The sequence below is a fragment of the Lycium barbarum genome, chromosome 1 (assembly GCF_019175385.1).
Source record: "Lycium barbarum isolate Lr01 chromosome 1, ASM1917538v2, whole genome shotgun sequence".
Lineage (NCBI taxonomy): Eukaryota > Viridiplantae > Streptophyta > Magnoliopsida > Solanales > Solanaceae > Lycium > Lycium barbarum.
The window spans coordinates 4,067,285-4,082,663 of record NC_083337.1 but is presented as its reverse complement, the minus strand read 5'-3'; the positions used below and the strand labels follow the sequence as shown (position 1 = coordinate 4,082,663).

The window sequence follows — 15,379 nt, the reverse complement described above, 5'->3', positions numbered from 1 at the left end:
TTGTTGGAAAACATCTACAAAATTGCAAGCCTTTTTTTTAAACAACAAGGAGAAGAAGAACAAAAACAGCACCAAAAACCATAATTTCACAACCACAACCACTATTTACAAACTCACAAACCCCAACAAGTGCAACAAATACACGAAACTACAACAAAACAAACAACATTCAAGAAAAACTCATGCTCTTCTTCATCTTCTCTAACCAAAATCATCATTTTCGCACTCTGATTTCAAAACCCTAACTTTTGAACCAAGTGAAAAAAAAAATTTACCTGAGAATGAATTGAGAAGCAACAACAATGGAGAGAGAGAGAAATGAGCAGCAGCAGCATCAATGGAGAGTGAGGAACGAGCAGCAATAATGGTGGTCGTCGGTCGCCGATTTTTTACAGCAGCAACGGAGAGAGACAGAGACGAGGGAACTGGGAACTGCTTTTTTTTTTTTTTTGAAATAAAATGAACAAGTAGTTGGGGTCGTGGGGGAAGTGGGTTGGAAGGAGTTTTTGTATAATGTGTATGGGTTGGAAGAAGTTTTTATATAATGTGTATGGACTTTTGTGTATTTTGTAAAAGATTATAAATTTTAAAATTTATAATTCAGTCCCAATTTTAGTTAATTATATTTTTAAGATAAGTTTGACCTGCCATTTCTGATTATGAGACTTTTTTATCGACATAAGTTAAATCTTCCGGGAAACGACCATCCAAACAGACTGTAACTTGGGTCTCCTTCACTCACCATAACATACTAGCTTTCTCCCACAAAGCCACATCTCCAAATGTTATCTACAGTACAAACCCCTCGTCTTCTCCGTTTCCCCACTTTCTCTATCAAATGTCTCTCCACATCCCTTCCACTCCCTTCCACTACCCCACCACCCCAATCCCAAATCCTCACAACCCGTAAATCTCTCTTATCCCGTGAAATCTCAGCCGTTGATCTCGCCACAACATTCTTAACACGTTTACGACACACTGAACCACAACTCAAAAGCTTCCTTTATGTATCCGATGTTATATTAAAGGAAGCTGAGGAAGTTGACAGGAAAATTAGAGAGAATAATGAAGTGTTGGGCCCACTTACTGGGGTTTTAATTGGGGTTAAAGATAATATTGTTACGTGTGATATGCCTTCAACTGCTGGTTCTAAGATTTTGGAGAATTATATACCACCATTTGATGCTACTGTTGTTGAGAAGATTAGGAAAAAAGGTGCTATTGTTATTGGGAAGACAAATATGGATGAATTTGGTATGGGGAGTACTACTGAAGGGTCAGCTTATCAGGTATTTTTTTTTTGTCATTTGAAGAAATGGGTATTCCAAAGATTACATTTTTCGTTTAAGGGTGTGTTTGGTATGAAGGAAAATGTTTTCCTGATTCTTATTTATTTTTTGGTGTTTGGTTAGTAAGTAGAAATTATAGTCCCAAAAACATTTATATATAGGAAAACACTATTGGGGTTGGCATGGGGGTGGCTAGGGGTGTGGGGTTTGGGGTGGTGGGGGTGGGGGTGGGGGCTATGGGGTTGTGGGTGGGGTGTGTTTGGTATTCACTTAAGAAATGGGTAAACCCCAAGATTTCGTTTTTAGTATTGTTTCTAATTTGCTTCATTAAGGGTGTGTTTGGTTTTTCAAGAAAATGTTTTCTTGAAATATAAGGTGGTTATTTTTTGGTAGTTTGGTAAATAAGTAGAAATTATAGTCCCAAAAGCATTTATATATAGGCAAATATAATTGGGGTGGCTAAGGGTGGTGGGGGCTATGGGGTGGGGGTGGGGTGTGTTGGAGGGGGGGGGTATTAGTCTATTAGAAAAAGTTTTCTCATTTTTAAGAAATTTGACATTTTTTGAAAAATATTTTCCTCCTTGACAAACACACCCTAAGCATCCTTTATGTATCCAAGTCGTTTTAAGGGAAGCTGAGGATAATAATGTAGAGTTGGGCCCACTTGCTGGGGTTTTAATTGGGGTTAAAGATAATATTGTTACTTGTGATATGCCTTCAACTGCTGGTTCTAAGATTTTGGAGAATTATAAACCACAATTTGATGCTACTGTTGTTGGGAAAGTGAAGAAATGTGGTGGGATTGTTATTGGGAAAACCAATATGGATGAATTTGGTATGGGGAGTACTACTGAAGGGTCAGCTTATCAGGTGTGTTGTTCATTTTCTCATTTTGATTCGTTAAATTTGTTGAGTTCAAGAATTGTTATTCTGAAGAAATGGGCCCAAGATTGCATTTTTAGGTTTGTTTCTCATTTGATTCATTAAGGGTGTGTTTGGTATTGACTGAAGAAACGGGTATACCTCAAGATTTCGTTTTTAGTTTTGTTTCATTAAGGGTGTGTTTGGTGTGGGAAAACCTTTTCTTGAAAAAAAAAAAGTTGGTTATTTTTTGGTAGTTTGGTAAATAAGTAGAAATTATAGTCCCAAAAGCATTTATATATAGGCAAATACTACTGGGGCTGGGATGGGGGGCTAGGGGTGTAGGGTGCGCGGGGGTGGGGTGTGTTGGAGGGTGGGTATTAGACTATTAGACAAAGTTTCCTTATTTTTAAGGAATTTGACATTTTTTGAAAAATGTTTTCCTCCTTAACAAACACACCCTAAGCGTCCTTTATGTATCCGATGTTGTTTTAAAGGAAGCTGAGGAAGTTGATAGGAAAGTTAGAGAGAATAATGAAGAGTTGGGCCCACTTGTTGGGGGTTTTAATTGGGGTTAAAGATAATATTGTTACTTGTGATATGCCTTCAACTGCTGGTTCTAAGATTTTGGAGAATTATACACCACCATTTGATGCTACTGTTGAAAAGATTAGGAAAAAAGGTGCTATTGTTATTGGGAAGACTAATATGGATGAATTTGGTATGGGGAGTACTACTGAAGGGTCAGCTTATCAGTTATTTTTTTTTGTCATTTGAAGAAATGGGTATTCCAAAGATTACATTTTTAGTTTAAGGGTGTGTTTGGTATGAAGGAAAATGTTTTCCTGATTCGTTAGCTTATCAGGTGTGTTGTTCATTTTCTCATTTTGATTCGTTAAGTTTGTTGAATTTAGGAATTGTTATTTTGAAGAAATGGGTATTCCCAAGATTGCTTATTGTTTGTTTGTTTTGTTTCTCATTTGCTTCATTAAAGGGTGTGTTTGGGATTCACTTAAGAAATGGGTAAACCCCAAGATTTCGTTTTTAGTATTGTTTGTAATTTGCTTCATTAAGGGTGTGTTTGGTTTTTCAAGAAAATGTTTTCTTGAAATATAAGGTGGTTATTTTTTGGTAGTTTGGTAAATAAGTAGAAATTATAGTCCCAAAAGCATTTATATATAGGCAAATATAATTGGGGTGGCTAAGGGTGGTGGGGGTGGGGTGTGTTGGAGCGGGGGGGGGGGGGGGGTTATTAGTCTATTAGAAAAAGTTTCCTCATTTTTAAGGAATTTGATATTTTTTGAAAAATATTTTCCTCCTTGACAAACACACCCTAAGCATCCTTTATGTATCCAAGTCGTTTTAAGGGAAGCTGAGGAAGTTGACAGGAAAATTAGGGATAATAATGTAGAGTTGGGCCCACGTGCTGGGGTTTTAATTGGGGTTAAAGATAATATTGTTACTTGTGATATGCCTTCAACTGCTGGTTCTAAGATTTTGGAGAATTATAAACCACAATTTGATGCTACTGTTGTTGGGAAAGTGAAGAAATGTGGTGGGATTGTTATTGGGAAAACCAATATGGATGAATTTGGTATGGGGAGTACTACTGAAGGGTCAGCTTATCAGGTGTGTTGTTCATTTTCTCATTTTGATTCGTTAAATTTGTTGAGTTCAAGAATTGTTATTCTGAAGAAATGGGCCCAAGATTGCATTTTTAGGTTTGTTTCTCATTTGATTCATTAAGGGTGTGTTTGGTATTGACTGAAGAAACGGGTATACCTCAAGATTTCGTTTTTAGTTTTGTTTCACTAAGGGTGTGTTTGGTGTGGGAAAACCTTTTCTTGAAAAAAAAAAGTTGGTTATTTTTTGGTAGTTTGGTAAATAAGTAGAAATTATAGTCCCAAAAGCATTTATATATAGGCAAATGTAATTGGGATGGCTAAGGGTGGTGGGGGGTGGGGTGTGTTGGGGGGGGGGGGGGGGGCGTATTAGTCTATTAGAAAAAGTTTCCTCATTTTTAAGGAATTTGACATTTTTTGAAAAATGTTTTCCTCCTTAACAAACACACCCTAAGCGTCCTTTATGTATCCGATGTTGTTTTAAAGGAAGCTGAGGAAGTTGATAGGAAAGTTAGAGAGAATAATGAAGAGTTGGGCCCACTTGTTGGGGGTTTTAATTGGGGTTAAAGATAATATTGTTACTTGTGATATGCCTTCAACTGCTGGTTCTAAGATTTTGGAGAATTATACACCACCATTTGATGCTACTGTTGAAAAGATTAGGAAAAAAGGTGCTATTGTTATTGGGAAGACTAATATGGATGAATTTGGTATGGGGAGTACTACTGAAGGTTCAGCTTATCAGGTATTTTTTTTTTGTCATTTGAAGAAATGGGTATTCCAAAGATTACATTTTTAGTTTAAGGGTGTGTTTGCTATGAAGGAAAATGTTTTCCTGATTCTTATTTATTTTTTGGTGTTTGGTTAATAAGTAGAGATTATAGTCCCAAAAACATTTATATATAGGAAAACACTATTGTGGTTGGCATGGGGGTGGCTAGGGGTGTGGTGGGGGTGGGGTGTGTCGGAGGGTGGGTATAGATAAATTTTCCTCAGAAAATTAGGGATAATGAAGAGTTGGGTCCACTTGCTGGGGTTTTAATTGGGGTTAAAGATAATATTGTTACTTGTGATATGCCTTCAACTGCTGGTTCTAAGATTTTGGAGAATTATAAACCACCTTTTGATGCTACTGTTGTTGAGAAAGTGAAGAAATGTGGGGCTATTCTTATTGGGAAGACTAATATGGATGAGTTTGGTATGGGGAGTACTACTGAAGGGTCAGCTTATCAGGTGTGTTGTTCATTTTCTCATTTTGATTCGTTAAGTTTGTTGAATTTAGGAATCGTTATTTTGAAGAAATGGGTATTCCCAAGATTGCTTATTGTTTGTTTGTTTTGTTTCTCATTTGCTTCATTAAAGGGTGTGTTTGGTATTCACTTAAGAAATGGGTAAACCCCAAGATTTCGTTTTTAGTATTGTTTGTAATTTGCTTCATTAAGGGTGTGTTTGGTTTTTCAAGAAAATGTTTTCTTGAAATATAAGGTGGTTATTTTTTGGTAGTTTGGTAAATAAGTAGATATTATAGTCCCAAAAGCATTTATATATAGGCAAATGTAATTGGGATGGCTAAGGGTGGTGGGGGGTGGGGTGTGTTGGGGGGGGGGGTATTAGTCTATTAGAAAAAGTTTCCTCATTTTTAAGGAATTTGACATTTTTTGAAAAATATTTTCCTCCTTGACAAACACACCCTAAGCATCCTTTATGTATCCAAGTCGTTTTAAGGGAAGCTGAGGAAGTTGACAGGAAAATTAGGGATAATAATGTAGAGTTGGGCCCACTTGCTGTGGTTTTAATTGGGGTTAAAGATAAGATTGTTACTTGTGATATGCCTTCAACTGTTGGCTCTAAGATTTTGGAGAATTATAAACCACAATTTGATGCTACTGTTGTTGAGAAAGTGAAGAAATGTGGGGCTATTGTTATTGGGAAAACCAATATGGATGAATTTGGTATGGGCAGTACTACTGAAGGTTCAGCTTATCAGGTGTCGTGTGTTGTTCTTTTTCTCATTTTAATTCGTTAAGTTTGTTGAATTTAGGAATTGTTATTCATTGAAGAAATGGGTATTCCCAAGTTTTTTTTTTTTTTTTTGCGTGTGTAAAGCATAATGACTAAATGAAGAAATGGGTATTCCCAAAATTTCATTTTTTGTTTTGTTTCTTATTTGCTTCATTAAGGGTGTGTTTGGTATGAAGGAAAATGTTTTCCTGTTTCTTATTTATTTTTTGGTGTTTGATAAATAAGTAGAAATTATAGTCCCAAAAGCATTTATATGTAGGCAAATACTATTGGGTTTGGCTTGGGTTGTGGGTGTGGTGTGGATGGGGGCTATGGGGTTGTGGGTGGGGGTTGGCTATTAGACAAATTTTCTCATTTTTTAGGAATTTGACATTTGTTGGAAAAAACTTTCCTCCATAACAAACAATCAAACACACCCTAAGTTGAGTTGTGCTTGAACATTTTCTTGTTGTGCTGCTTAAGGTCCGCTTCTGTAATTGAGGTTAAGTGAATAATTTATATTCAAAAACAATTTCAAGTTCCCTTTCTTTTTATCTTTAGGGTATGCTTGGTATGAAGGAAAATGTTCTCCATGTAAATTTTTTTCCTGAAAAAATGTTTTCCTCGAAACTTCTTACTTATTTTCTGGTGTTTGTTAAGTAAAGAAAATATTATTCCAAAACCATCTATATATCTATGCAAACTATTGGCGTGGAGGAGGAGATAGGGATGTGGGGGTGGTGGAAGTGGAGGCTATGGGGAGTGGGCGTGGGGTGTGTTGGAGGATGGGAGGAGTGGAATGCCACTTCTGAACTTGTTTTCCCTATGTCTACCAGGAAAGTCATTTTCTTCATTTTTAAGGATCTTGATTTCCTAAATAATATTTTTCAAAAATTTTGACCAGCCAAACATGGAAAAGTTGAAAATATTTGTTGGAAAATGATTTCCTACCAAATACACCCTTAGTCAAAATAAAGTTCCCATCTTTATATCTCCAGCCTCATTTATATAGGGATTCTGAATTGAATACATCAAGGTGTATGCATTAGAAGGGATAGAGTGAATGCTCTACTATCTTGGATATGTGAGTAGGTTCAGTTCATATTCTCAGGTAGTGTATGGCATAAGTGTAGTTAAGGAATCTGTTCGAAAGAGTCCAGTTTGTAACTTAACATGGTTTACTCAGGTGATGCATCTTGGTATTATTAGGTGACAGCAAATCCTTGGGATTTGTCCCGGGTACCAGGTGGTTCATCGGGGGGTTCAGCTGCAGCTGTTTCTGCTAGACAATGTATGGTATCATTGGGAAGTGATACTGGTGGAAGTGTTAGGCAACCAGCATCTTTCTGTGGTGTTGTTGGTCTGAAACCAACATATGGGCGTGTCTCGAGATACGGACTTGTGGCATATGCTTCGTCTCTGGATGTTATTGGTTGTTTTGGTTCATCAGTTGCTGATGCAGGCATTCTCCTTCATGCAATTTCTGGTCATGACAAGTTTGACGCAACAAGCAGCAAGAGAGTAAGCTTTCTATGCAAGTTCTCTTTTTGCTTTCTTTTCTGATAACGTAAAGTGAATTATTATTCAACAATTACCTGTTAACTCTCCTTATAAAGTTGCTGTGTAAAGTGAATTCTTCATACAGCAACTTTATAAGGAGAGTTAACAGGTTTAGGTTAAGTTCTATTTTTGGTCTGTACAAGCTCTTTGCTTGCTATACTTCATGACTTCTAAAGAAGTTTCCTATTTTTAAAATGGGAAGAGAAGATCATCTCTAACAGTTATTGCTCATATCGATACACTTCATCTGCTATGTCCATAATGAATAAGAAGAAGTTTGTACTACAATGCCAGAAAGAGTTAGTTCTATGTTATTTAACGAGTGGCTAGGGCAATACCTTACCTGCTGATCTCTTGTTGGTGTAAATTGGAATGGGTGGATGATAATGAAACCCTGTCACAATTCATTAAATCTCTTGTATAGATAGTCAGAGTTTCACATTTTTTGGTTCTCTTTTGCTTACTTTTTGGATGCAACTCTTTGTGGCGACTGTTGTCATCATTAATACTTACCATTTCAAAAACGGAATAGCTCAGGCAATGTGGTGATACAATCTGATTCAAGTCTAATAGGAGCTTGTTGGCATTTCCTTCTGATATAAAGCGCTTAAAGGTTGCTTTAATTATTTGACAACATTACTTTTCAGGAAGTTCCCGACTTTGCTTCCCAATTTATTGCAAGTGACCATTTGGACTCCAAACCTCTGAAAGGACTGAGAGTTGGTCTGATCCGGGAAACCATTGAAGATGGAGTTGACCCGGAAGTAATTTCTTCAATCCGTGGTGCTGCTAGTCATCTTGAAGAACTTGGATGCACTGTCACCGAGGTACTCTTCATTTTCTCAGTGTTTGTGACCCTCGTGTTGGCTTACCATATGCTGTGGCATTCCTTATTTGAATTGTTTGGTAATTTTTGTTTTTGCAGGTCTCATTGCCATCCTTCTCTCTTGGATTGCCAGCTTACTATATCCTTGCTTCATCTGAATCTTCTTCAAATTTATCCCGTTATGATGGTGTCAGGTAATCCGGTGAAGAATTTTATTTGCATCTGACCTTTCCTTTTCATTCCTCAGAGAAAATTTTACATAACGGGACTATCTTGACTTGTCAATTTTTAGGTATCTTTTAGGGTTCCTCAGCTGTAATCCTCAATTTTGGAAGCCAAATTGAAAGAGATAAGTAATTTCTTGCTAGTTCACATTTAAAGAGAATAGAAAGTAGTGGAGAGTGCCTAGATGAGTTTGGACGGTTATAATCTTTTAATAACTGCATACTAGCTACAAGGACTAAGAATTTACTGCCATTTTGCTAAGAGAATAGGTTGGTACCAACCATAATTTAGACAGAAGATGTACTTTGTGCAGACTGCCTTACATTAGTAATGATAAGCTTTCAAAATGTTAAACCTCGTAATGTTTACCCAAAAATTCATGATGAAAACGACCCAAGGAATAAGCTTGGGAGAAATTTTGCAGAAATTTGTTGACGTACGAGTAGAACTATTATGTCGCAGCTACTGTCCATAATGTCATGTGATGGCAAACTGCAGGTACGGGAAACAAGTTGTCGCTGAAGAGTTAAACTCCCTTTACGGGGAATCCCGTGCCGGAGGCTTAGGTTCTGAGGTACTAAGGAACAGAACTTCTCTCTTCTTTTTTTTTTTTTTTTTTGATGAAGGAACAGAACCTTTCTTGTAATCTTTGCGTGCAAGCTGACTTAGACACTACCGTCATAAAAATAGAAACTATTGGACTGATTGCATTAAATGTCTTTACAGGTGAAAATGAGAATCCTAATGGGGACATATGGTCTGTCTGCTGGTTATTATGACGCATACTACAAGCGAGCCCAGCAGGTTGTACATCTATGTGCTCAGAATAAGTTGTCATAGCTATTAAAGTTCAAAGTGCAAACACTTTCTTGTTATTCTCATGCATCTGAAGATAATTAATACTAACATAAGCCAATCAGAACTAAGTAAATATTCTGTCACTTGAATGATTTTCTTTTGTCTCTGGATAACTGCTGATAGAAGACAATCTACATGTTAGTTATTCATTGTGTCTCTGACTGTGAAGCTCTAGATACAAATATTTATCAAGCTGAGTTAGGATCGTGTGTGTACGTGACAGTTAGAACCAGATATATTTGGTTGATGCATCTATTAGACTTTTTGCTACTCTCGCGATAATTGTGACCCTAATTTATAAGTGCTTTGAATTTTTTGTTCATCTTAACTTTTCAAGAAGTTAAAAGGGTTATTCTATTCCAGGTAAGGACTTTGGTAAGGGAAAGCTTCAGGGCAGCATTAGATGAGAACGATATTTTGATTTCACCTGCTGCACCATCAGCCGCTTACAAAATTGGTACGTTTCTTTTAGCTTTTGCTTTTACTGATGTATCTACTTTGCAGTCTTGCTTAAATTCCTTTTCGTTTTTCCTTTTTTTTTTTTTTTTTTTTTGTTGTTGTTGTTGTTGTTGTTGTCCCAAGACCCTTCGATTGAAAGGCTGTGCTAACTCTAACCCCGATATGTGGCATTTACAGGAGAAAAGAAGAACGACCCGTTGTCAATGTATGCTGGTGATATCATGACTGTAAGTAGTTTTGTAGCTTCTTACATCTCTCTTGGTGATTTGCTTCCTTATTTTCCCCTCTAGTTAGATGATATATTCGTCTATTTTCTATTCTCTTCAGTTGATGATTCTTTTTATCATCGGCAGGTCAATGTCAACTTGGCTGGTCTTCCAGCATTAGTTCTCCCGTGTGGATTTGTTGATAACAAGTCTGTGTCCCTTCCTGTTGGTATTCAGATGATTGGTGCTGCATTTGAAGAGGTGAGTTTTAAAACCGACTTTTCCGGTTGGTATTCTAGTATTCAGAAAAAACAGGATATTTGAGCGCAGGGATAGTTTGACTTATTTAGATAGAAGGGGGAAAAAGGGGGATGATATAGCTACTTAGCGTGAAACGGAATCGAGTTAAACGTGAGCATATTAAAGAAGTGTTGAATACATTCAGTTTCTTGTACGACTGTGTCAAAGAATAATGGAAATTATGTAGTACAAATGTGCAAATTTAATGCAAGCAAAACTCAAGAAGTAGAATATGATTAGAATGGAAATGACAACGCTAAGTAGTTTTAGAGTGCATTGAAGGATATGCTTGTCGATGTTCTGAAGAGATCTCTAAAATCATTTTAACCTTGTTTCTAGCTATGTTGCTCGGACTCTTCAAAAATGTTGTCGCAGTGAACTACTTTTGGAGGATCTGAGATGCATCTGTAGGCATTTTTGAAGAGTCCGAGCATCACAAGTTTCTAGTCTTATATGCCTTTTTCTTTTCCTTCTCTTCTTGCTCTCCTTTTTAACATAGTTGCTTCTGTGTCTGTATTTATTTATTTTTTGGCATTTTGCCTTTCTTTGTATCGGTAAGTCATGCTAAAACGAATGCAGGAGAAATTGCTGAAAGTAGGCCATATCTTTGAGCAGACACTGCAAGGTTGCTCTTTTATTCCTCCTCTAGTAGCTGATGAATTGGCATGCTAGTCGTGAATTCTTACGCAATTCGGGGAAGTTATGTTCAGTTAATCAACCTAACGATTTCATGAAAAGTGCTGTCGAAATAAGCTATGGTTGAAAGGTCGTGCTAATAAGGAAGCCGGATGCATCTACCCGTATCTATTTTTCCACCAAGCTTTCCAGGCTCGTGCGACTGTTGACAAAAGAACTGTGACATTCAGAAAGAAAATTGTTGTGCTGGATTCTTTTAGGAGGATTGGCATATAAAAATGCGTCAATTGAGTATTCATAAGAACTCTCAGTATCTGGGATACTTGTAGCTTGTTGCAAGCATTTTTTTTTTTTTTTTGTAAATTAGCATGCATCAATTTTGACACTTTGATGTATACATTTGTTTATTTCATATTCTTTGTTTTCTGGAAAGTTGTTTTAACATCATTCTTAAGGTGGATAAATGCTTATATTCAGATAAAGATATAACTTGTTCTAATTTGCTATATGTTCAAGAGCTCTTCCATATTTGACCTTTAATATCTTTAAGTTTCATCTCTTTGAAGCTTTGATCTTTATCATCATCACTTTCATGGAATTCCTTTAATTTTTTCCAATTAAATCCGGGCATATATATTAGTGTGACTTAAGACTTTAGGAGGTACTTTAGCGTTGACTGAGTTGGAATATTTCTTTGTATGAATATTCAGTCATTTGACAAATTATAAATTTATGAAAATTACTAGCGCAGAAAAGTTCATAGCAAGGGATTTCTTAAGTGGCTTTAAGCTTTGTGGAGTGTTACAAAACGCTACATTCGCTCAAGAAGCGGATCTTGGATTTATGTTTGATATGGGTTCGATCTTTAAGTTTAAAATAAGCTTTTATAGTATTCGAAATTGAGTAGATATGATCTTCGGTAATAGTTTAACTCAAACATTCCATTACCATTCAATTGTTGGTAATGGAATGTTTGAGTTATGTTCCAAATTTAACAGGAGCCTCCAACTAACCTAACTAATTGATTAGTAAGCGAAAAAGGGACAAATACGTCCTTAAAAAGTCTGCAAAATTGTACAGATATGCCCTTTCGTATACAATTAGGTAAAAGAACATACATATTTTGGTCAAATACTCTGTTACCTCCTACCAAGAATCTTGAGATAGCTTAATTTTCCCAGGGCTTCCTGCTTCTGTCTGAGAAATTTTTACTTATTAGAGAAGTCAGAAAAGTAGGGACAAAGGCACGAGTGAGAATATTAAATATATATATATATATATATATATATATATATATATATATATATATATATATATATATATAATATAACTATAGAAGTGACAAGATGAGGTGTTGTCACTAAAGGTTATTGTGGAACCAGGGTGGAAGGGTGCGGGATGAAACCCCTCCGTAGAAAAACTTTATTGTATCTTGCATGTCAATATTATATTTTACGTATTTATAGTATATGTTGAATTTCCTTGACTTTCTTTGTGTTTACTTTTAAATTTTTCCTTCGTGTGTGTGTGTGTATATATATATAGAAGTGACAAGATGAGGTGTTGTCACTAAAGGTTATGGTGGAACCAGGGTGGAAGGGTGCGGGATGAAACCCCTCCGTAGAAAAACTTTATTGTATCTTGCATGTCAAAATTATATTTTACGTGTTTATAGTATATGTTGAATTTCCATGGCTTTCTTTGCGTTTACTTTTAAATATTTTCCTTAGTGAAAATTGTGGCTCACTGCTAACTACATCTCTCCACCCGTGTTTGATCTCGGGTTCGAGTCCTAAGAGTGGAGTCTACATTGGTGTAGGGAGTGTTTTACTCCCCCTTCCCCCACAACCCAAAAGAAAGTGAGATTTCCAAACACGAAATATAGATGAGTCGGACCTCAAAGTGAGTATCGGATATCGTAAAAGAAAGAAAACAAAAAAATAAACAACATAAGCCAACAAAAAATAAACAAGATGAGTTGACGTTCAATAAGTACCAAGCAAAGATAAAGTGTAAAAATGAAATATCCTATCGAATTTGAGTATTTGCTAATGTATTACACTAAATACCTTTGAAATATAATTTTTATCCTATTGACCGTAACTATGCAAGTATTTAATTTTACATATAGAAAATAGGCTTAATGCATGTGCGGCCATGGGCGGATCTACTTGGGCGCCAGGGTGTTCACCCGAACACTCTCGACAAAAATTACAGTGTATATATAAGGTAAATTTTCTGTGTTTATGTGTATATATTAACTTTTGAACACCCTCGGCAAAAAATTTAAGTGTCTATTTAGCTTTTTTTTTTTTTTTTTTCTGAACACCCTGAATGAAAATTCTGGATCCGGCACTTAATGCGGCCCACTAAACTTGCCCCTTTTTTTCATTTTGGCACCTCAACTAAGTGTTGTTCCTATTGAACCCCTAAACTTGGCCTCAAGTGTGTCTATCAAACACAATCCGACTTACATAGCATTTCACGTGATGTATCCTTGAAAGTTAAGCTAATATATGTATGGAATTTGACTATGTTGATAAAGATAATGCTATGCTGATGATGTATTCATATGTGAATTCTTGATTCTCTTTGTAAAATATGTTTTGATGCTCAGCTATTTTTAGTTTCAATTCCAGTTATTGTGATATGGAGGGTCTTGTGCCAACCATACTTGAGTAAAAAAAAATAATGAAACTCACCATATATGCTATGTAAGTCAGATTGTGTTTGATAGACACACTTGAGGCCAAGTTCAGATGTTCAATAGGAACAACACTTAATTGAAGTGCTAAAATAAAAAAAAAGATAAATTTTGGGGGTCGCATGTGCATTAAGCCTAATATATATATATATATATATATATATATATATATATATATATATATATATATATATATATATATGCAATTAAGTCATATCACAAGCGTATTTTATGTAATTTACCCTTTTTCTTTTTCTAATCACCTCAAATTTTAGGTGAGAATTGAAAAGGCAGGCAGCGGGCAGGACCATGACAACAGTCCAACACCAACACCAACAACTGCAATTAATAGTAGTATTTTAAGTACTGTTTTTCCCACGTGAGAACTTTGACGTTACTATGGGTTTTTTTTTTTTTTTCGCCCCAATATGATAATGACTGAATGACATACTTCATTGGATAATATTTCAATACATGTAGCAACTAGGTTTTCTATTTTTCTTCACAATAATTACTATTTGGCCCCATTTTTAGCAATGAGTATTCATATTAAATTTCCCACAGTAGCAATTGTAGAGAGTACACTGTTTCCTCAATGTTTGTTGTGTTTAAGCTATGAACAAAAGGACCATTTGCAAAGACACAATGTGGACAAAACTGTAAAGTGACTTGGAAAAGGCTCATTCATTGTACAAACATGAAAATAGTACTACTAATTAATTGATGGCCCTTTGTGTGTGTGACAAGTGATTGAGTGAACATTGCTTACACTCTCATTGGGGGAAAAACATAGACATATGCTTTTGTTCCTTTTCTACAAAAAGAGGAAGGTAGATTGATTCCTTTCATAATATAGCTCTGTTGTGAATTTACCAGAAATAAATCTAAATTAGTACTTTGTTATTCACGTAAGCATCAAAGTTTACGGTTTATCGCTCTTTTCCAAAGTTTCATTCGTATGGCTTATTATGAGTTTAATCAGGGGCGGAGCCTGTCCTTCGGGTGTGGGTTCAGCCGAACCCAGTAGCTTTTATCTGAATCATATATTTGTATTAAAAGTTTTGTCAAATATGTACAAATTATTAATTAAAAACTCAATAACTTTAAAGAATTAGAACTTCGAACCCACAAGCTTCGAATCCTGACTCCGCTTCTGAGTTTAATATCACAATAATTCACACAACTTTGAGTGTCTCTTTCGTTCTTATAAGAATCAAGTTACCTCTTTCTCCACTCGTCCGCCACCCTACCACTTCTTAATACTCCCTCCGGATAAAAAAAAGAGTTCACTTAGTCATTTGCACACCCCTTAAGAAAATACTAACTTCTAGACAAAAATAGATAATTTGACTAAACTATCCCTAATTAAATAGGCATTGGAATTTGATCATATAACACTTAACTGGAACAACTATGAAAAAACAAGATTAATTCTTTCTTAATTTACTAAGTGGATTTTTTTTATCCGAAGGGATATAACATTAAACAATTCGTTGAGGCATATTATTCCAACTTTTCCGAGGCGCATCCAAAGCTCTAAAGGACATAACATCTGGCACTACAATCTTCTTTAATTCTCATTTTTCGTGACATCTTTTACTTATGTCAGCCTAATTCCTCGAGTATAGCTAAAGCTTCCACCGTGCACAAATATGTGTAGACCTGTGATCAATTTATCGAGCTAGGCTTTTCGTCTCTCCTTGATTCATCTCCTATAAATACTTGTTGGGAACCGTATATAAGAAACTTCACTTGATCGAAGTCATTACATCTTTTCTCTTTTAGTCGTTCTAGTTTATACTATATTATTTTTCCCGTTTTTGTGTAGCATC

General features: G+C 35.8%; 1 protein-coding gene across 3 annotated transcripts; it reads left to right on the top strand.

Moving 5' to 3' along the window:
• Positions 1 to 701: 701 nt before the first annotated feature.
• Positions 702 to 11,342, top strand: LOC132629790 (glutamyl-tRNA(Gln) amidotransferase subunit A, chloroplastic/mitochondrial-like). 3 transcript variants are annotated; one of them, XM_060345162.1, is made up of 11 exons: positions 702 to 1,070; positions 4,790 to 5,005; positions 6,983 to 7,294; positions 7,981 to 8,160; positions 8,259 to 8,353; positions 8,883 to 8,958; positions 9,111 to 9,188; positions 9,606 to 9,699; positions 9,879 to 9,928; positions 10,055 to 10,168; positions 10,787 to 11,342. In XM_060345162.1, exons 1-11 carry the CDS (start codon positions 783 to 785, stop codon positions 10,877 to 10,879), a joined length of 1,596 nt encoding a protein of 531 aa, XP_060201145.1. In that variant the 5' UTR covers positions 702 to 782; the 3' UTR covers positions 10,880 to 11,342. The 3 variants fall into 3 exon arrangements, with proteins under 3 accessions (XP_060201145.1, XP_060201128.1, XP_060201136.1); XM_060345153.1 differs by lacking the exon at positions 702 to 1,070 and adding an exon at positions 4,256 to 4,503 and having other exon boundaries at positions 4,992 to 5,005; XM_060345145.1 differs by lacking the exon at positions 4,790 to 5,005 and having other exon boundaries at positions 703 to 1,289.
• Positions 11,343 to 15,379: the final 4,037 nt, after the last annotated feature.